This window comes from Tauraco erythrolophus, chromosome 6, assembly GCF_009769465.1.
Source record: "Tauraco erythrolophus isolate bTauEry1 chromosome 6, bTauEry1.pri, whole genome shotgun sequence".
Classification (NCBI taxonomy): domain Eukaryota; kingdom Metazoa; phylum Chordata; class Aves; order Musophagiformes; family Musophagidae; genus Tauraco; species Tauraco erythrolophus.
In genome coordinates this window covers 45,777,667-45,799,147 of record NC_141470.1, presented here as the reverse complement: position 1 = coordinate 45,799,147, position 21,481 = coordinate 45,777,667, and the positions used below count along the sequence as shown (strand labels likewise).

The window sequence follows — 21,481 nt, the reverse complement described above, 5'->3', positions numbered from 1 at the left end:
ATTTGTCAACACTTTGGCTGCTTTTTACTTCAGCTAATGGCTCATACACACAAAACTTGCCAGTTCTTAATGTTAGTTTATCACAGAACCATATATGCAAATCAAGTGAGTGTAAGGTTACTTGATTTTCCATTATTCAAGCGCAGAACTCCAACAAGACTGGGCATAAATGTGAAAATAAAATAATAGTCTATCAATTTACTTAAAAAGAAAGAAGATGCCATAAGGCTTGTCTTAAGTGCATGTATTATTTTATGTTTATTATTATTATTTTATTGTATAAATGTATGCATATAAGATTGATCTTATTTTGTTTGATTAAAAATAGCATTGACAATGAATTTTGACGTGTTACCTGCAAGTTGTATCCTAAGCAAATTCTGGCTTTTATGCACTTTGGATTCAGGTGAATCGCTCTCAAGAAATCTTTCTGTGCTTGTTTACAACCAGCCTCATGTCCGTTTCCCATGTACGAATTTCCTCGTCCAACATAGGCATCCACAGAAACAGGATCTAGTTTGAGAACCTGGTCAAATGATTTCACAGCTTCTTCAAACTCATGAAGTCTGGAAACAGAGATATTAATGTTTGCTGTTTAAAAATTCTACAAATAAAATTCTCAGCTTATGAATAATCAGTAAATAATATGCCATAATGCCCATTGAAAGTAGTTCAATTCTGACTGAAAGGGACACTTTCCTTCCCTTGTTTGCTTTCTGTATGTGCTCCCTGATGGCTGTAACAGTGAAGGCAGTCAATGTAAGACCTTGCAGACTTCAGTTTGAGTTCCTTGGCCTGAGAAGGAAAACAGCAAAACTCTCACCCTGGGCCAGGACTTCACTTTTTAACAGTTGTACTCAACAGAGAGACTTTATCCGAGTCATTCATGCTGTCCAAATGTCATGACCGAACACGTTTTTGGTAGTTTGTTCAGGCACAGACGTTTCAGCCATAAATAATTTACTTCTAATACCGGCCTTCTTTCTGTTTTCTCTCGTACCAGTTCTTGAAACTATGCTAAACTTGCATGCTAAAAAAGAGATGATATTCAGGGTTCTAAGCATAGACCATTCTAGCCTAAGAGTAAGCCAAATGTGGAACTCCATCCTTTGATCAACCATGATGCATCTGAGGTACGCTTAGTACAAATAAAAAAGATTAAATACCTGAAATGTCAATGAATGTTAGCACATATCTTTACATATATAGCAAAAATTGAATGTGTCAAAGTACAAAATTGTTTTACCAAGGTGATACTGAAAGATAAGATATTGTTTGAACACAAGCTATCTGTGTCTACCTTAAGCACAGCCTGACTTCTTCACTAAAAGAGGAAAGATTAAATATATTTAGCTAACAAAGACCTTTAAGAGTTGTAAACCAGATGCTTTTTAAAAGCACACTTGTTGCAAAAACATTCCAATCTTGTTGATAGGTAGTCATGAGGTTAGAGACTGCAGGATGGATCCCAAACGCATTTTAAAGCAAGTTATATAGTTGAGTTACATAGTTACTAGTGACTCCTTTTGACAGTTGAACATAGGCACGGGCACCAAAATCATATGCTCAGTTCTTAGAAGCAGAATTCAGCGTTCCTGTGTGAGTTCTACATCATGCAGACATTGTGAAAGATGGAGCCAATTATACCCTAACTACAGGCACAGTAACACAAGACGTTTTGATGCTGGAGTCCTGAATATGTCCACCTCCGCGCTGCCTCAGAAACAAGGTTAAGCAGTGATAGATGGCAGAGGGCAGAGCAGCTGTAGAATAAAATAGATTAGACTAAAATAATAGGCAGACAGCTATTAAAATTTCTTTTTTATCATAGATGATATTGGTATGAAATAGGAGCTATCAACTCCAAGTGTCACTATGATAAGTAAACTAAGATACTAATGTACATCTTATTTCTTCCAATTTGTGTATATTTTAAGTGATTAACAGATATAATTGAGTCTTTCTAAATAAATCTGATCTTGATGAAAATATATTTAAGAATTTAAAAATAAAAAATTCAGGCAAGGAAGACCATTGAGGCTTTCATTTTTCTTTAAAGGACATATTTAAACAGAAATTGCATCGTAACTAATTCTGAACAAAACAACACAACTTTTTAGCTACTTCATATTCTGCATGAGGGTGTGGAATAATATCTGTTTATCTCATAATTCTTTGTTCTTCAGTCCTTCTCTTGGTTCTATTTTATCATCCTCGTATTTCCTCCTGATGCTGTCATGAACACATAATTGCTTGATGCCAGAAGCTTTTAATATTAGTTGTTAAACTTGAAAAATATCTAATTTTCCTTTTTCCATTCCTCTTTGTCATTTTCCCCTCCCTCAGTTCTCAGTGTACATGGTATGAAAAGGTGAACAGGAATACAAAGCTCAGGACTTATTTCATTTTTCTACTGCGCATCAAACAAAACTACATGGCTCACCTATGGTAGCAGATTCCAATAGCTTGAAAGATCTGGCTATCATCTGGACTAAGCAACGTTGCTTCTTTAAAGTCCTGAAAAGAACAGACATTAAACTATGCAAATTGATGTTGTCTCACTTAACCTACAACTGTGCTTTTAGGTAAACAATCTTATATTTCTATATAAAAAGGGAGATGACTTCTGACAAAGGCATTATACGTTCAGAAGTACTGGAGATATATTTAACTGTTCTCATGCTTCTTGTCCTGGACTTGGATAGGATAAAATCTCCAAAGTTACAGGGTATCATGATATTTCCTACAAAGCTGGAGGCAGCATTTCGAGAAGCAAAATCTTCCAGAAAGGTATTTTTTGTTTGTTTTCAATAGAAATACTATACCTCAGCTGCCATTATTAAATACATACATATTGAAAATGTTTGCTATATGCAATTTCAGTAGAATTCTTCCAGTAATAAAATTATCTAGTTATTTTATGTTATTACTTTGGCAAACGTAGTAAATCAAACTCATATTTGCATTGGAGACTCTATGCACAATGTTCCAGTGAAAGACATCATAGAGCTTTTGACTTTTGCCTTTTGCAAACATTCAGAACATTTTTCAAAATGCTTGTGGTTTTGATATATGTAGTTGAATTGTAAAAACTATACAGGTGTTTTTAAAATTAAATACAATCATTTCAATTATGATGTAAGGAAGCACTTTAGGCTTCTGCATGGTAAAGCAATCAGTAAGCAGAAGGAGTGGCTTAGCTGATGCATCCACTAAACTACAACTTGGAAAGTATTTTTCACTTGTTCAAATTGTAAAAATAAAAAGATGTGGAAGATTTTAGTACTGTTGGAATTACGAAAGTGGCAAAATAATGATATGCGTATATATATACATTTATATTTTGTTAAAATAAAACCTTTCTTTGAGTGAACATGCTATCATAAAATTGTAAGTCTGTTTTTAAAAAACTACTGAGATACACAGTTTCCATCCAGCAAAGTCTTTCAAAGAATACTCAGCAAAGCTAATGGGATTCTTCATGTGCAAAATTTGGAGTATACACTCTGCTCTGTGTATGCAGCAGAACAAAAGCAGGATCAAAGTTCCAAGGACCAGGTTCGGTTTATGTAAATCCAAGGTGATATTCTCACAAGGTGACATTCTCACAGATGTAGGGATTTTTTACCTCGATGACATGACATGAGCAGGACTCATGCTAAGTTAAGGCCTAGTTATTAGGCCTTGAAAGGGTCGGGAAAAGGACACGAGCGTCCAAACTTGCTGATGCAGCAACTACAAATTTTGTATGTTAAGCAAAAACAGGATGCAGCTTGTCAGTATGTTAAGCAAAGATATGATGCAGCTTGCTAGCTTCAAGATGTAGGCAGCAACAATAGATATCCAATCAGTTTATGAGCTATTCGCGTGCTGTTCGCATGCACAGCGTATGATAACCAATCTGTAGTGGCTTAACGCGTGATTAAGCTTTCTGATGAGTGTATCTGTAAGTGCGTTTCGGGAAATAAACGGCGATCATGAGAGCATCATATTGGTGTCGTGTCGTCTGTCCTCGCATGATTCCCAACACACAGGTAAACGCACACTTCAGAGAATCAACAGGAAAAGACACCTCTATATAGCGATTCAGATCTTATATAGACTGAATTGTAAGCTTTCCTTTTTCTTCCACTGTACCTAGTTCAGGAACATACTCACTTCAAGTAGCATGTGTCTGTGCTTAAGTAATTATATCCTAATGCAACCAGCACTATACATGCATACAGACACACTCTTCGTAATAATATATTATCAGAACTGATACACAAGGTCTCAAGCATATTTACAATCACTGATGTTTTTCTTAAATTAGCTGTTATATTTTTGTGTCTGTTGATAAAGTACTATTTTGTAAATTTCTCTTCACTACAATCCATTCAAAGACCTTTCGCTCTTCCTGCTGGTTCTGCCCCAGTCTCTTTCTACTGGCTTCACATACCAGTTTGTACCACCTCAGCCTCTTTTCTGAGCTATTCTGATCCGTTGCATCTTGAAGCGTAAGAAACTAATAACACAATATTTCCACTTAATTAATTTCTATGCAAGGTCTACCAACTGTAAAGAGCTTTTGTTATGAACTTCCCATAGGATATTTCTGAGTCATTGGAATTAGATTCATATTCATTTTTCATTTTTTATTTGCAAATAAGAAATATTACTCAATTTTTAGAATGCCTGTGCTGAAATTGCTGCTATCACATAAAGAAGATAACATATTTTAAAGTTATTAGTCCACAATGGAAGCAATGAAAGCACCAGTTATACTGAAAATAAGTACTCCTGCTTTTAAGGGAAGAAAAACCAAAACTTTTAGAAAACTTAAAAACTATTTAAAATTCAAAAATAAAAACCTGTGCGTGTGAAAGAGTTACGTTTAACACTATAAGGTTTCAAGCCTGCTATCGTTATACCAGGTAGAGTCCCACGGAATAAGAGAGTCATCTGCACTGTGAGTCAGTGTCAGAAACACATACTATTTTCTTACATTTAAGAAAATTATTTTGAGGTCTGACCCTTCCTACTCTTTCAACAAAAATGGTCATTTACTCACACATACGTGCACGCACAGAGGAACAGAACGAGCCCACTCAATCAGAACCTCCATTTACTTAGGCTTCTGCAATGAATTAGTACTCATTTGGACCCAGCATAAATTACTTCAAGATTAAAAAAGAAGGAAAAATCAAGTTCTTGCTTATTAAATTTTTTGCAGCTCCCATGTTTAACTCTAGCAGCATAAAATTGTAAAAGTAAAACTTCATTTTACTTGCAATTTCACTGTCAGACTGCTATTAGCTGTTGAGCAAATGAGAACTGGGCACAAACTATTTCAGAAGAATATAGAAACTGTCAAGCTAGTCTTTATATCAGCAATGGCTTCCATGTAACAGAAAACTCTAAATTTCCTTTTCTCAAAGAAGGATTTTGTACCTCACACGCACTAGCGTCATCACCAAGTTCCATGTAGAGTAGTCCACGATTAATTAACACTTTAAAAGCTATTTGCTTACTCAATTGAAGCAGAAGAAGAATTCCATAGTCTTTCAAAGCCTACAGAAACATAAAATGTATTTTAAACCATAATTTATTTGGAGGGATGCAATGATACTTCAAAATTTAAAAGATGTGCTTTCAAATTCCTACAAATCATGTGCATATACATGGACTTCAATGTGGCTATTCCAATGTTTCACTGTTGCCAGACTGAATTTAATGCCTTCTATAATTACATAGCTACCCATTCCTAGACTACAGAAGCAAAGATAATGCAAATATATTAAACAGATATAACTAGAACTTTGTCGTTATATAAATTTCTGAGTTAAAAATAAATCTTCATTACTTTTACTGCTAAATCTTATGTCCAAATTCTTATTTTTAAAAAAATATTATTCTAGATTAATTAGTCATGAATTAATGTCAAAGTAAGGTATTTTTAAAATTAAGTATCTTCAAATATAATTTATTGTTACTGAGAAATCTAAATACTAGTTATATTAACTAAATTTGGGTGTAAATTTTGTAAAAGAGCAAATTTCTACGGCTAAGTAGACTGAAGAAGCCTTAATTCTCAAATTTATCAAAACTGAACAGTATTTCAACAATGCTTGATCTGAAGAAGTTCTAGCCCAACTCTTTTTTCACCTGAAGGATGAACCTATATAATACACTTAAGAACAACTAGACATCTTAGAGCTAGTATGACAAAAATGTCCTTGATTGCAGTATTTCACATACTAGTCACTTAAGAGAAGTTCTGTTCTTCGTCACTTCTAAACTAAGCTAGATATTAGAAATAGCTTTAAAGAAAACAATCCAGTTCTTGTTAGCTCTAGCAGATTTCTTCCGTCTGTGATATACTACATTTTTTCTGCAACTTCTGTTATACTTTAAGTGGCTTTTCAGGAGAGTGATAGCAAAGAATAACTTTTATAATACCTTATTTATGAAGGAACTATCATTTTCACATCTTAAACTTTTACCTTCAGTTACTGTAATCACCTATTTTTCTTTACCTGCCTGCATCATTCTTGGCCAATTAACCTCTAAGCACAAATGGCCTTTGCCCAAGGTCAATTTGACTTGAGAAATCCAAGCTCAAATACATAGGAACTGGCCTTGTCTCAAAAAACAGGCCTCATCAAAAAGACAGTTCAACATGATTGCGTTCCCAGTTTGAAGCTGCATGGTGCCTTTGTGTGCCCTGTTGTGCCTTGGCTTTGTAACAAAGGTAGAAAGCAGAAACACTTAGAGGCAGGTCAGGCAAGTTGAAAGAAGTATAAACACATCCAGAAAAACAATGCCGTGAATGAGGGTTGGATGTAGTCCAAACCCCTGTTTTGATGTAGTCCTCTGAATATAGTTCTTGCATTTTCAAAGGAATATCAAACGTAATTTATATGATAGAGACCGAAAAGCCTTTTTGTTTTTAATAATTTCCTGAAGAGCACAATCATTCAGGAAGGCATTGCAAGAGGTCAGAAATTTTGACTAATTGTCAATAACAGTTTATTAACTAATATGAACAACTGAGTGCTCATGTGATATTGAAAAAAAATAATACTATACCTTTCTGAAGTCCTTTATTTGATGATAACAGACAGCTCTGTTATAATATGCCAAAATGCAGGTTTTGTTGAGATCGATAGTTTTTGAAAGATCTTCAATTGCAGCTTTAAATGTCTGTGAACAAAAAAACACTACGTATAAATTGTAATTCAGAGTTCATGGCACTACGTATTGTTCCTCAAATAATAGCCTATTGTAAAATTTTATTTCACAGTTTTACATTTCAGTTCTTCATCAATACTGGAAGGCATCCAACCACTTCACTGGTATGCACTACTTACTGCAGTGGGGGCACTTCTTCAGAAGCTCTATTTGTGCAAAGACTAGGCAAACAAACATTCTTAGTGTTTTCTTACATCACATCCATATAATTCAATACATAATCTATTGTTCAGTTTACTATCTTATATTTTATATATTAACCTACACAGAAGGTGTCTTTTGTAGAGTTTTGGTACTTCTGTCTATCACTAGGGAAGAATACATTCTGTGGAACTTAAGAGGAGAACAATCAGATAGATGCTCAGTAGTTTCTCCAACCCATCAATCATTTTCAGTTACATAGAACAATCAGAGAGTAGGTTCAATGGGGAATGGAAAGAAGAACAATCAAGCGGAATTCCTGGTTTCCATCAGGAACACTTTTACCATTATTCCACCATTATAAAGTGTCAAGTAAGATACATGAAGTTTTAAGGGAGAATGTAAAAGTAAAATGCCAAAGACAGACCTACCTTATTTTGATACTTTAAAGTTCCTCGGTAAAAATAAGCTCGCTCACTGTTAGGGAGAATTTTGATCGCCTCATTGCAATTCAGAATTGCCTTTGAGTATCTGCCTTGACTTCCATAGTAAGCAGCACGACCCATATATGCCTGTAGAGATGAAGACAGAATGATGACGTGGCAAAAAAACCCACCTTTGGTTAGCATTATAAAACAAGGGTTAAATAGAAGACAGAAATTACAAGCTTTATAAAAACATACATCTTGTGAAGCTTGTAATTTCTTTTATTTAATGTTTGCCATGTGCTTGCTGGCAGATTACAAGTTAATACACTCATAAATGCAAAACCCATCAGTCTTTGAATCCATTCAAAAATGCCTCACAGAAACAAACTATCAGGAGTCTTTATATTACCTGGAAATGTGATGGACAAAGGGCAAGTGCTCGATTGAAATCTCGGATGCACTTAGCTTGTCTGAGCTGCATTCTACACAGTCCTCGCTGATAAAAAGCATCAGGGTATCTTGAATACAGTCTGATAGCCATACTGAAAGCATCATGGGCCTGAAAGGATGACATATCATCTGGGTTAAATAGGGTCTGTTTGTTCAGCTGAAACCATAGGCTAACATTCTCTAGTACAGCTTGGTATGACCTATTTTTGCAGTTGGAACACATCATGTAACTGCATTGTTTATCACTTTCATCCATTTACTGCTTCTCAAAATTTTGTAACGTTTAACACCCTTCCTAATGCAATCTAATTCCTTTAATAATCTCGTTTCTTCAGCAAGACCGCAAAAGTTTAACTAAGCACATGGTCTTCCATCTGTAAGACCCAATACAGTGAAGTTGTTTATTATAATGGATGGTGAATTAACATGGCTTGTATGCAACTCCTCCAAAATCCATCCAGATAGTTTTTTCCTGTACATTGTACATAAGCTTACAAAGTCACAGGCTTTTCCAGGATCTACAGCTGTAACACCAGATGTACAATGACACAGGAAGTCATCTTTTGCAATCATCATGTATTACTACATAAGGTGTTTCAGATAATTTTGACAGCCTTCCTCCAAAAGAATATCACTTACGACAAACTATCAGGGAACCGGTAGAGAATTCAGGGGTAAAGATAAGTCTGGAAAGAAAGGAGGGATGGGGGGGAAGGTATTTTAAGATTTGTTTTTATTTTCTCATTACCCTACTCTGATCTGATTGGCAATAAATTAAATTAATTTTCCCCAAGTTGAGCCTGTTTTGCCCATGACGGTAACTGCTGAGTGATCTCCCCGTCCATATCTCAACCTACAAGCCTTTTGTTATATTTTCTCTCCCCTGTCCATCTGAGAAGCTTTGACGGGCACCTTGTGTCCAGCCACAAATTCTGATATTCCAAATGTTTCTAGTTTCTGTGTTGAGTCTTTTAGCAAAGGAACAACTGAAACATATTTACTAAAATATCAACAAAGAAAACATTTGCATGAGCTCACACTAGGCCTGCCACAAAGCTCACTGATAGGCTTTCAATAGTTTTCAACAAAGAAATCTCTAATATAGTTAAAAGTATTGATTTTGTTGAAAGAAGGGAAATATCTTTTTCTCAGGTAATGCAGTTTATTTCTTAAGTATCATACATAAGTGCCAAAGACAACTAGCTAGGGGTGTTATGAGCTACAGTAATATAGAAAACAGTTAACAAATCACCACCAGCTCCACAATACAATAATCTAGGAATTCGTTTGTTCAAGTTTACTACCAATTCACTAAGCCACAGATACTCCTACATGAGTGGTGCTTGTCTGTAAGATCTGTGAAGACATTAATAAACAGATAAGAAATTCATGTAGGCTTTTTATTCTATCAGAACGGCAATTAATGACATACATTAAAAAAATCAGCACTGGAAATTAGCATTGTAAAAATTACTCTCAAAATTGCAAGACAGCCTAACTTACATCATGGATTCAAAAGAAAATTGCTAAAGGCAGTAGAGGCTGTTTAAAATATTGAAATCATTTGCTCGTTTATCATAGTTGTTTAAAAGCAGTGGAATCAAAGGCTAATATATTCTATATAATTAATACCAACCTGTAATAAACTTTTTTGCTCCATGTAACACAGGCCTGTGAGATAATACATTTCTGCAGCCTCAGATGTATTAGGCAGGATTTGTTCTGAGGTCATCAGGAGCTTCATAGCTTTTTTAAAACTTCTCACAGCATCCTGCAATACAGAGAATATTAATCACTGTAAAGCACTTTACTGGAAATCTACAAGATCTGCTAGACATTATTTTTCAGTGTTTTTTTCTTAGTCTTTGGAACATTATGCTAAAAAATGACTAGTCTAGTGTTCCTTGATGTTGCTGGAGTTAGACACACTTCTGATCTATGAATGTTTCATATTAATAACTGATTAGAAAAACAGAGAAATAGTCCTGAGTTTTATTTATGACAAAGTAGCTAATGTACATGATCTAGAAATAATGTACCGTTAATTTATACTGTTATTTAGGTACATAGTTATAATTATTTATCAATTTTACTTATATTTATTTCCTTGGGAAAAAAATCTGTACCTTTTGATGAAGTCTGATGATAAGTAAGTACTTGCTACCGGCTTCTTTAAGTAAATTATGACAAACTATTTATTCCACAGATAACTTACATATATTTAATAACCATTAAGAAATACATTGAAAGGATCAACCCTGTAGAGGGACTGAAGGAACTTAAGTGAATAGCCTATCAGAATCTTATCATGTCTCATAGATCTGGGCAATAATTTATACATATTTAGTAATACTTTTGTTTAAAGGAGAGTGTAAGGAAAAACCAAAAAATTAAGAACAGTTCAAGATAAGACATTCCCCAGTCTTTGAAGATTATGAAGGAACCATGGTTGAATGTTTCAATAACAAAAAGAGTTAAAGAATTATAACATTTTTTCTTTAGTGAATCTTTCAAAATAAAGAAGTATTTGTTTAGAAAAATCAGTCTGAAATAGCAGTGCCCATAGGGCTGTCTGCAAATACTGCACTTGCCTCCCTAAGTTGTCAAGGTAGTAGAAGTTTTACACAAAACAGGTCTGCATTTATTGCTATTTAAAAATTACTTTTCTCTATTCCTGCAGTTCAGAAATACTTTATTTTAAGAGGAAAGTGCACACCTTTTCATTTAAAAAGAACCTGCAAACATGAGGCTAAGAGGAAACAGAAAGACTATGCATTTCATATACAGAACTCAACAGAAAGGTAGATTCAAGGTCTTATGAATCTACCTGTTGCTTGCTGATATTGTGAGAAACAGGATTCTGTACGTTTTGTATCAACAAATAGGACTGTACACAAAGAAACAGTTAATCCACACTGTCAATTTCGACAATTCTGCAGGACTCAAATAGTGTCCTCACCTCAAATAGCCCTGCTCACTGCAGGACTCGGAAGAGTGACAATTTGGTTAAATGCTATGACATATCAATATTCACAAAGTTGAGAAAATATCTGTAGCTATACATTAGATATTCAGTTCATACACATTAATCAAACTTTCATATTGCATTTTATTAGACAAAAAATGCTAGACATTTCTGTATTATTTTATTTCAAAAGAAACAAAATTACAACATATAATGGACCTCAATCTATGTAATTGTATTTTTTATTTAATCATCTTAAATCTCTTAAAACTAAAATTGCCTGATTTATGCTGAACTATTAGTGCTGCTGTTGTTGAAAATTCTTACTCAGGTGTTCTTATAATTTAAACAATGAGGTACTCCAGAGGTTTATATAAATACTAGCACATTTCATAACATATTGAAAGAATACAGAAAGTAAAACTTTATCTTGCTTTGCATATATATAATGTAAACTTTTCTAACCTTAGTTTTCTTGGCTTTCATTTGTATTTTTCCTAAAATAACAAACATTGAAGGCTCAGGCTGAGTTGCGGTAGCTTCACGTAAGCACTCTATGGCCTTATCATGATTTTGACAAAATGACTGAATGAGTGCTTGCCGAACAGGCTGAGATGCAAAGGATTCTGGAAGGAAACCACCATGAAAAACAGTAGTGTCTTTTACTTCAATATACTTTCCAATATAAAATATCTTTAAATTATATGAAAACTTTAAAATGCTATTAAAATATTTGGAATATCAAAGCTTGTTTTAACATCCATAAAAATACAGATGTAAACTAAATTCCTACAAAAGTCTGAAGCTGAATAGTTATTTATCAATGAGTGTAGTTTGATTGCTAAACATCCACAAATATTTACCTTCCTCTCCCCACATGTAAGAAGGCTTTGCTCTACGGAATTATCACCATTTGCCTGCTTTGTTTTATATTCTTGTGCCCTGTGTATCCACTCTCAGTTGCTACCAGAGACAGGAAATTAATTTCATACAGTGTGGCTATTCACATAGATTCACCAAGAGCTTCCGGACTGCCATTTTATGCCCAGCATATAAAAAGGAATGACTGTACTGCAATATTTTTACTGTTCAAATGCATTGGAAAGGTTTAGTTCTAAAGCTATTTCATATTTTCTTAGGAAAGACTATACATAAACACAGAACAGAATCCTTATTCAACATTCCTTTAAAGTAGAAATTACCAATATTGAAAGGTAAAAATAAAAAACAAGAACTCAAAAGATAAAGGACATTCTGAAATTACAGGTGATAGTACAGGCAATAGTGTACACCACCATTACCTTTAAAGGCTTCAGATATGCAAACAAAATACTCTAGATAGTAAGTTCTTATAATTTAGCTGATTCATGGTAACTGACCTATTTGCATGCTTGAACTTAATTTTGTTTTAACAATTCCTTGGTTACAGACTGTTGCCAATGTTCACAACTATGTAGGAAAATTGATGGCAAATTGATATTACCTAAATCCATTTCTGCAAGTTGGTGAATACATAAACTTGCCAGCTCATATTTCTCCAACTCCATTAAATACTGTCCCCTGCAATTAAATATTTGTTGGATTTAATTAGTAAAACTATTTCCAGGCATTTCTTTCAAAGTGCAATAACTACTGAAATATGTTTTCTTTAATATGAAAAAAGGAAAAATAACACCTTCCAATAAAAACATGCAAACTTTTTCCAATTGTATCATCAAAATACCTGTTGAATTTTATTTTTTTCTCTCACATCACAGTACCAAAAAATTATATGCTCTCTTCAGATTTTAGGCATTACAAAAATACATTTTCTTGGGATTCCACAAATAGCAATCCTCACAGTCTCAAGAACTGCAACAATAATCTTAATAATACTGTTTCTGAAATCCACCACAGACTGATAGCTGATAGATACACTCTGATTCCAAGGACAATTGTTTGCCTCCTCAGATATCGGCATCAGTATAAGAGGTCATGCGAGCCAAACCACACTCTGAGAGACAAGCTGAGCAAACCCATGCTTAAAACCAGGAAAATACAGTATTATTGACTGGAACATAGTAACTAATTCCTAATACACCTGAGGAATAATATTCTAGCATTTCCTCCTTAGTTCTTATGGATTTCCAGAGGAGGAAATAGTTTTATCTAGTAATTTATTTTTTAGTCTTGATAATGGTCACTGCTTCTCACTGGGCTGAAGATGGGGAAGAAGAACAGTTCAAATGAAAATTGGTCTGGACTCAATCCTTCACATTCTTTGTACTATGTGGATTCTGCAGACAAATCAGTGAAAGAACTATCCACTTGGGGAAAACATTTAAAATTATTAATTTTTTTAAAGTACAGACTTAGGGGTTTTTGTCATGGCACCTACTTACTTCTTTTTCCCCAGAAAACATATGTACCTCAAATTGCAGAATCCTGTATATGAAACAAGGTTATTTCCTCCAAGGTAAAAATTACGATAGTTGGGTGACCCTATGAAGATAAAGTTCCTCAGGTTTGAAAACGCTATGAAAATACTACATTTTTAAAAACCCATTTAGAGCAGGTTTTAAAGAACTTGAGGGTATCTACCAACAGCATTCCAAATGGAATTATTTTTTTTAAGTGAGATATCTGTGAAATTCTCAACTAATCATTTTCCTACCTTAATATGTAAAGTTGTGATTTATTTGGATAAAGATGAATGGCTCGGTTTATATCCTTCACAGCATTTGGTAAATCATGACTCTGTAATTTATAAAGAAAAAAAACAGCAATTTAATTGCTAGTACGAACACAACTGGAGACACAATTACTATTTATGTAAATGTGGTTCTGCAGGATGTAATGCCTACATGGTAGCAACTCAAAAGGCACATATGCCCTCTGCAAAGGACCTCAACATATTTTTACCAAAGGTCTGAAACATTTACCCTACATGTTTCCATACTCTCCAACAGGGTAGATCCAAACTCCAGACAGTTTCTTTACTTTTTAAAAATCCAAAGAAGACTCAGGATTATTGGGAAGATTAGGTCATGAAAACTACATGCACGTATGTTCTGATGAATCTTTATTGCTATAATGAATTTGCATTTATTTTTCAAGTGTCTGTGCATGTGGCCCCATTCACTGTGCTTTAGATGCTGAGAAGAAAGGAGATCATTACAATGAAGATCCCAAGGAGTGATTCATCCAGCTGGAATATCTGCTAACTGGAACTCTGATTTAAGGATATTATTGATGGAATGCATGTACTGAGCTTAATTTTACTGCTTTACATTGACATTAAAAAAAAAAAAATGCCCCCCAAAACAACAACCAAAAACCCCTACAAAAGCAACCTGAGCATTGGATGACCTCTAATATAAAATATCAGGCACAAGTTCTTAAAGACAGTACAAAAATAAAATATAATCAATCCACTTAGATGAACTCTGAGTTAAAAGCCATTTTCTTTATTTGTGGAAGAAAATGAACAGTGTAAGCAACTTCTGTGAGACACAATTGTTTCAGTTCTGCCAATGAAATCTACAGAAATTAGGTCATATTGAATGTTCCATTCCTTGCACTCCTGAGAGAGTCTCAGAAAGCAATGCTAGCAGAAACTATTCTCAGATCCCATGCAGAAGTAGAATACATCCTGTTTCATAGTAAATTAAAATATTGAAATTTTTTTTACTCCCATTCATGGGGAAGAAAATTTGAGTTTCCTGAAAAAATGAGTATTCTTGAGAAAATTCTGTTTAGAAAACACTGTACCTCAAAATGTGTTTTTTAATATTTAAAAAATACATATTCTTTAAAAGTATTTTTAGTATATTACAAAGAAATTTAAATACTAGATTAGATGTACACTGATGCAGAAAAGATAAAATGACATTTGAAATATTTTGTGTCATTGCACGACATGCCAACAATACTTTACAATTGCAAGGTATGTAATTCTACTATGATGACAAGGACTGCTTGAAATGCATAGCTATAAGCAGGCTCTAACATCTTCTAACTTATATCAAGGCATAAGTATTAAAATACAACAACCATAAATATAAGTGGCTATATTAATTTTCAAACAAAAGCAAAAGGAATGTATTACCTTATGATACGCTTGTGCTCTACATACGTAGGCTCGAACATTGAGAGGATCGATTTCAATGGCATTAGTAAACTGTTGAATAGCTTCGTAATATTGATCAAGATGCAACAGTAGTATCAAACCAATATTTAGGTAAGCAAAGATGACAGAGCTAAAACAAGAATTTTTTTTCCTTATGTTATTGCATGAAATATGTCATTGTATTAACCACAACTTATACAGGCTTCTTCTACTTTCAGGACATTTACTACACATCAATTTTGTGATCGCACTGAACTATAGAATTGTAATTGCCAGCAGAGGAGACAGCTAATTAAAAAACACCATTTCAGTAGCTTGTGATATTTGGCTGCACATTGGAGGCTCTTCGATCACCAAAACCAGCACTCAAAATATGAATTGCAAAAAAATTATGACAAGTCTCTTTGTCGTAGAAGCTGGACTAGAAATACAGCTAGCTGGTAATTTTGTATATACTGAACACAACACGAAATACTGAATTCTTCAACACTAAAAACACATTGTAGTTTTAAAAGACTGACAAAGCTTACATATTTTCTATCTAGCATTCTCTCTTATCTTCTGTCATTTCACTTGGCTAGCTGCTCGGGAGACCTGGGTATCCAGAATCTGTAAAATCTTGTGCAACTCACTTTTACAGGCTGTTTCTAGGCAAAGTTCGAGTCTTCCTATAGCAGAGTCAAGACAAAGGAAGAGCTGAGGGGTCCTTAGGCCTGCCACAGATTGGAATGGAAGCCTTTGCTCAAGACAGTCCTGTTGAGGTTGCCCGAGGCTGAACAAGAACTCAATACCTTTAGAGTAAAGCAATTAATGCAGCTGACTGGTAGGGGAGACTCGCTGCATGTTGCAGGATTGTTTGTGTGGCAGGGCTGCTACAGATATAAACTGTTTCTGAAGTATTTTTAAGTGGTAGGAAGAAATGCAATTCAGAGGAACCACAACAGCTTCAGTCACCAACTATCAAGGATCACAAGCAGCTATTTTTTTATTATTATTTTTTATTTCAGGGACACCATTTATTGGCTTTTGCTAAATAAAACATTGTGGTATTTTCTTCTGATGAAAAAACAAAAAAGTTACTTTTTACCTGCATTGTGGAGAGACAGCCTCCCCAAAAGACAGATGAAACTATTATGGCATGAGTAGTCAACTTTAATTAGGACTTCAGTTTCATCTTTTGTCTGCCAGACCTGAATAATTTGTTTTCCAAGTTGCCATATAAAGCAAAATAAAATTTAATTTTGAAATATATTAATAATTATTTTTAGTATACTTAGACTATAGTAAATGAGGCAAGAGATACTAAAAGAAGATGTGTGGGGTTTGTGTGGTTTAATTCCAGTTTATTTGCTGAAAACAGTTCTGATTCTACTTTATTGGTACTTTTATGCCCACGGGTAAACAGAATATAAACAAAGTATGTTAAAATTCTCAAGTCCAATCACCTGTTCAAAGCCAGAACGTTTTCAAAGTCACAGATTGCAAGTGACCATTGACACTGTTCTGAGTAAACAATCCCACGATGAAGAAAAGAACCGAAATTTTCCTGAGTGTCATTGATGAGTACTGTGGGAGAGGGAAAATAAAAATCAACTGTTCAGATATTCATCTATATTTCAGTTACTCCATAAAACTAATTTGCACATTACTTTTTACTTTAGCTTTGTTAGAGTTTTATAAAACATCATCAATAAACCATAACATATCATATTAGATCATAATAGAAACTGTTCAATGTGTCACAAAATACCTTCAAGACATATTTATAATGCTCAGTTACACCCACTCGAATTGTTAAAATTGAAGCAGAAAAGCTTAGGAAGCTGAGGCAAAATAACTGAAGAGTAACAACAAAAGCAAGAGTCAATGTCTAACAGCAAACTTAATAGAAATGAAGTAAGTTATTACCAAACACTGAATGACAACCATATAGGTCAACATTTTCAACATGAAATATCAACTGCTATATTACACTATAGTAATTACTGATGAATGGTAATTCCTCTTTTCAATGATAAACATGTAGGCCATTAAAAGAAACAAACAATACCAGAAACACTGAAGTCCTGCACAGCTCTTTTTGGATCAATCTGTCGTAGTATGCAACCTCTATAGTAGAATGCTAACCAACAAGAAGGGTCTAGACGAATCGCTGCTGCTAAGTCTTGCATTGCATTTCTATACTGCTGCTGCTTAGCATATGCTCTTCCTCGATACAGCCTAATAAGGAAGAAAGTTTCTCTTTAAATATAATTTCCCTTAGAAAATTATACCTACAGAATGAAGCCATAATGTGAAGTCATAAGCTATTATTTACAATATTAACAGGTTGAGTGAACTTAGCATTAAGAGTTCTTCCATTGCTTTTGTTATGCAACCTTGAAGTAATTGTTCAGGAAAAAAATGTTCAAAAATAGAATAAACATTCAATTTTATTTCTGAATGTAATAAAGCAAGTCTGAAGGAATGAAGTCCTGTAATTTATACCATATAGGCAGATCACTGCACTTGCATAAATCAAGTTCAATATGATAGAACCCTGCATCAGCTTTGAGCATCACAGAGTTGAATGGAACTCTCTCCAAGTTCCATAGTCTATTGGTACAGCAGTTTCTCTACGGGAAATACCAGATCTTGTTAGATCTGATTTAAAAGAAAAAATATGAAACTGCCCTAATGACTATTAAAGCTTTCTGAAAACATCCATTCTTTTCTCCAATATTTCTTCCAAACAGACAAGCTGATGAAATCAGATCCTACTGTTTTACACTATTGCTTCCTCAAATTCAGGAAGCTAACAATACATTTAAACAACATAAATCATATGGATGGTGGGATTGAGTACATCCTTAGCAAGTCTCCTGACAACACCAAGCTGTGTGGTATGGTCAACACACTGGAGGGAAGGGATGCCATCCAGAGGAACCTTGACAGGCTTGAGAGATGGGCCGGTGCAAACTTCATGAAGTTCAAAAGCATCAAGTGCAAGGTCCTGCACATGGATCAGGGCAATACCAAGAACAAATACAGGCTGGATGGAAAATGGATTGAGAGAGAAGGACTTGGGGGTGTCAGCTGATAAGAAGCTCGACATGAGCTGGCAATGTACACTGGCAGCCCAGAAAGCCAACCATATCCTGGGCTGCATCCAAAGAAGCGTAGCCAGGAGGTTGAGAGAGGTGATTCTGCCCCTCTACTCTGCTCTTGTGAGACCCCACCTGCAGTACTGCATTCAGCTCTGGGGCCCCCAGCATAAGGAGAACATGGACCTATTAGAGTGGGTCCAGAGGAGAGTCACAAAGATGATCAGAGGGCTGAAGCACCTCTCCTATGAAGACAGGCTGAGACAGTTGGGGTTGTTCAGTCTGGAAAAGAGAAGGCTCTGAGGAGATATTCTAGCAGCCTTCCAGTACCTAAAGGGGGTCTACAAGAAAGCTGGAGAGGGACTTTCTATAAGTGTAGTGATAGGACAAGGGGCAATGGCTTTAAATTGAAAGAGGGTAGATTTCAATTAGATCTAAGGAAGAAATTCTTCACTCTGAGGGTGATAAGGCACTGGAGCAGGTTGGCCAGAGAAGTTGTGGCTGCCCCATCTCTGGAAGTGTTCAAGGCCAGGATGGAGCTTTGAGCAACCTGATCTAGTGGAAGGTGTCCCTACCCATGGCAGGGGGGGTGGGACTAGATGATCTTTAAGATCCCTTCCAACCCAAACCATTCTATGATTTTATGGTTTCTATTCCATTCGGATGGGAATCAGTTCCAGAATATGACATTTGAACTTAGGTGTCTGTTTGTAGATGTCTACAATATATATTAGGTGTCTGACTTGCCATTACAGTTGATGAAGATCTAGTCAATATAATCCAAGGAGATGAGAGCAATTCAGTTCATCCAAAAACATACATTTACTGGCTGTTTAGCTGAATAGGTCTCTTGGCTTTATAGAAGAGTCTATATTCAGTTTACCTAGAATCTACTAACTGTATTGACTAGAGACTTTCATGATAATTGCTGCTCGGACACCTACATCCCCTGGACACAGCAAGCTGACACCTAAATTCACGTATCATGATCTTGTATTGAATATCTGCCTTTATTTTTATTTTACATCTATTTTCATGAATACAGAATAGAGAATGAAAAGGATGTAAATCTTTGCAGGAATGATATTAAAAAGAAGTCACATTTTCTAGTAGGGAAACCGTATAAATTTTTTTCAGTCTTTGTAACCTTAAAATTATCTTTATAATTCAAAAATAAAGATGCTTCTCATTCATAATTCAGATTTTTCACAGAAAACATCAATTCAGCATAATGCTAAAACTGGAAGTGTCAAGGCAATCAATGGAAATTAGGCATAGAACTATGTAAATTCTACTTCCACAGAGCAATATCACTTTGAACATGTATTTAAATTCATCTTTTTAGAGCAAAGCCCATATGCACGTGCTTAAGTCCAACTGACTCTATATTTGCATTACTCCAGTGGGATCTGAGCACATGGTTCTGTGCGTAGCTAAATTGAGGTCTAGGGATTAATCCAAAGTCATTAAAGCAATACAAAGACTCCCTAGTGGATATCATGGCCTAGAAGTCTTATTCTATTTCTTTTAGACACCTCTTTGGAAATGCAACTGGTTTGTTATTGTTTAATGCATATTCAGTCTTTTACATATTAATATTACTTTAATAATCCACTTAAACTCTAAATACTTTTGTCAAACTATGCATTGTACCTCGCCTGAGCATTGCTGGGGTCTTCCTTAATCACAGCTGTAAAATCCTGAATAGCTGTAGTCAAAACTGAACAATCAAAGAAATGTATTCCATGTTTCATAAGAGCATCTGTCCTTTTTGGGTTATACTGAAAACACTATAATGAAAAAAATAAGGAAGTACATGATGTTATTCCTCATTCTTATTATTTCTAATAATTAAAAGTCTTAACCAAACATAAAAATAATACATTTTTTTATTCTCAGATTTTCTTTTTAATTCCCTTGTTCTTCAATATCAATTGCAATTTTCTTTGACTATGAAATGAACTTTAAGAGTAGTGATGCAAGCTTATTAGCAGCTGATAAATTGTAGACATTCAGTAATTTATTAAATTAGCTGGCAGGATTAACAGAAATGACTTATTTCCATGGCACTGATTTTTTTTAATCATGTATTTAAAAGGATATCTGTTCTCCAAGCTACTTACCAGAAATATTCAAATATAGTTTACTTTTATTAAAGTTTAAGTTACACAAAGTTACTACATTATTGTAACAATACCAAAAATTTAACTTACTTTGGCGTAATCATCCATGGCCAATAATAATTGATTTTCCTCAAAATACAACTCAGCTCTCCTAAAATAAATGTCATCATTTGTAGGGCTGTATCGTATTGCAGAGCTATAACTGATGGTTGCTAACGTATTATCACCTCGTTTCCTGTAAATTTCAGCCATTGACAGGTACGCATCTGAAACAACCACCCAAAACATAAAAGGCACTACTTAGCAGCCCAAAACAGTAAGTCATCTCTCTTTAAAATTAACACAAGCAGAAGAAATAGTAGATTATATAAAAGGTCAGGAAGTCCTGTTTTAATCTGAGCAACAGAACTCAAAAGTTTAGAGCTACAGCTGTGTGCTCAATCATGGAGCCCATTCAGCTGTAAACTGATAGCTCTTGCTGGCTTCACAGGTACCAAAAAACTTTCCTCTCTGTAGAACTTGGTAGAAATGGCCCGTCAAACCATTCAGTGTAAACCTGTCGATCACAAACAAATATCAAGAAGATAAGTAGTTCAGACAGGCCCACACAATATTAACCCCACTGTACTGGGTCAGAATAGAGTTAACTTTCTTCATAACAGTCTGTATAGTGCTATGTTTCATATTTGTGGCTAAAATAGTGTTGATTACAAAACAATGTTTTAGCTCTTGATGAACAATGCTTGCACAGTATCAAGGCTTTATTTTTTTACTTCCCCTCCCTCCCCACCTTCCCACCCCCTCCTCAGCAAGTAGGCTGGGGGTGGGCAAGAAGCTGGGAGAAGACACAGCTGGGACAGCTGACTTAAGCAGGCCAAAGAGATATTCCATACCATATCATGTCATTCTCAGCAACAAAAATAAAATAGGGGTAGAGGAAGAAGGGGGAGGTG

The 21,481-nt window shown here is 34.8% G+C and overlaps 1 protein-coding gene across 3 annotated transcripts in view; it reads right to left on the bottom strand.

Annotated features, from left to right (window-relative positions):
* TTC6 (tetratricopeptide repeat domain 6) overlaps positions 1-21,481 on the bottom strand; it is a 65,222-nt gene that overhangs the window by 7,017 nt on the left and 36,724 nt on the right. For all 3 annotated transcript variants that reach the window (XM_086613773.1, XM_086613771.1, XM_086613772.1), the window contains 15 exons: positions 20,619-20,794; positions 20,059-20,195; positions 17,373-17,542; positions 16,768-16,888; positions 15,302-15,452; positions 13,868-13,950; positions 12,698-12,774; positions 11,680-11,840; positions 9,886-10,020; positions 8,209-8,358; positions 7,803-7,943; positions 7,069-7,182; positions 5,431-5,550; positions 2,444-2,517; positions 356-566 (listed from right to left, as the gene is read on the bottom strand). In XM_086613773.1, the coding sequence (XP_086469899.1) occupies positions 356-566; positions 2,444-2,517; positions 5,431-5,550; positions 7,069-7,182; positions 7,803-7,943; positions 8,209-8,358; positions 9,886-10,020; positions 11,680-11,840; positions 12,698-12,774; positions 13,868-13,950; positions 15,302-15,452; positions 16,768-16,888; positions 17,373-17,542; positions 20,059-20,195; positions 20,619-20,794 (2,021 nt within the window). The remainder of the gene's footprint in view (positions 1-355; positions 567-2,443; positions 2,518-5,430; positions 5,551-7,068; positions 7,183-7,802; positions 7,944-8,208; positions 8,359-9,885; positions 10,021-11,679; positions 11,841-12,697; positions 12,775-13,867; positions 13,951-15,301; positions 15,453-16,767; positions 16,889-17,372; positions 17,543-20,058; positions 20,196-20,618; positions 20,795-21,481) is intronic.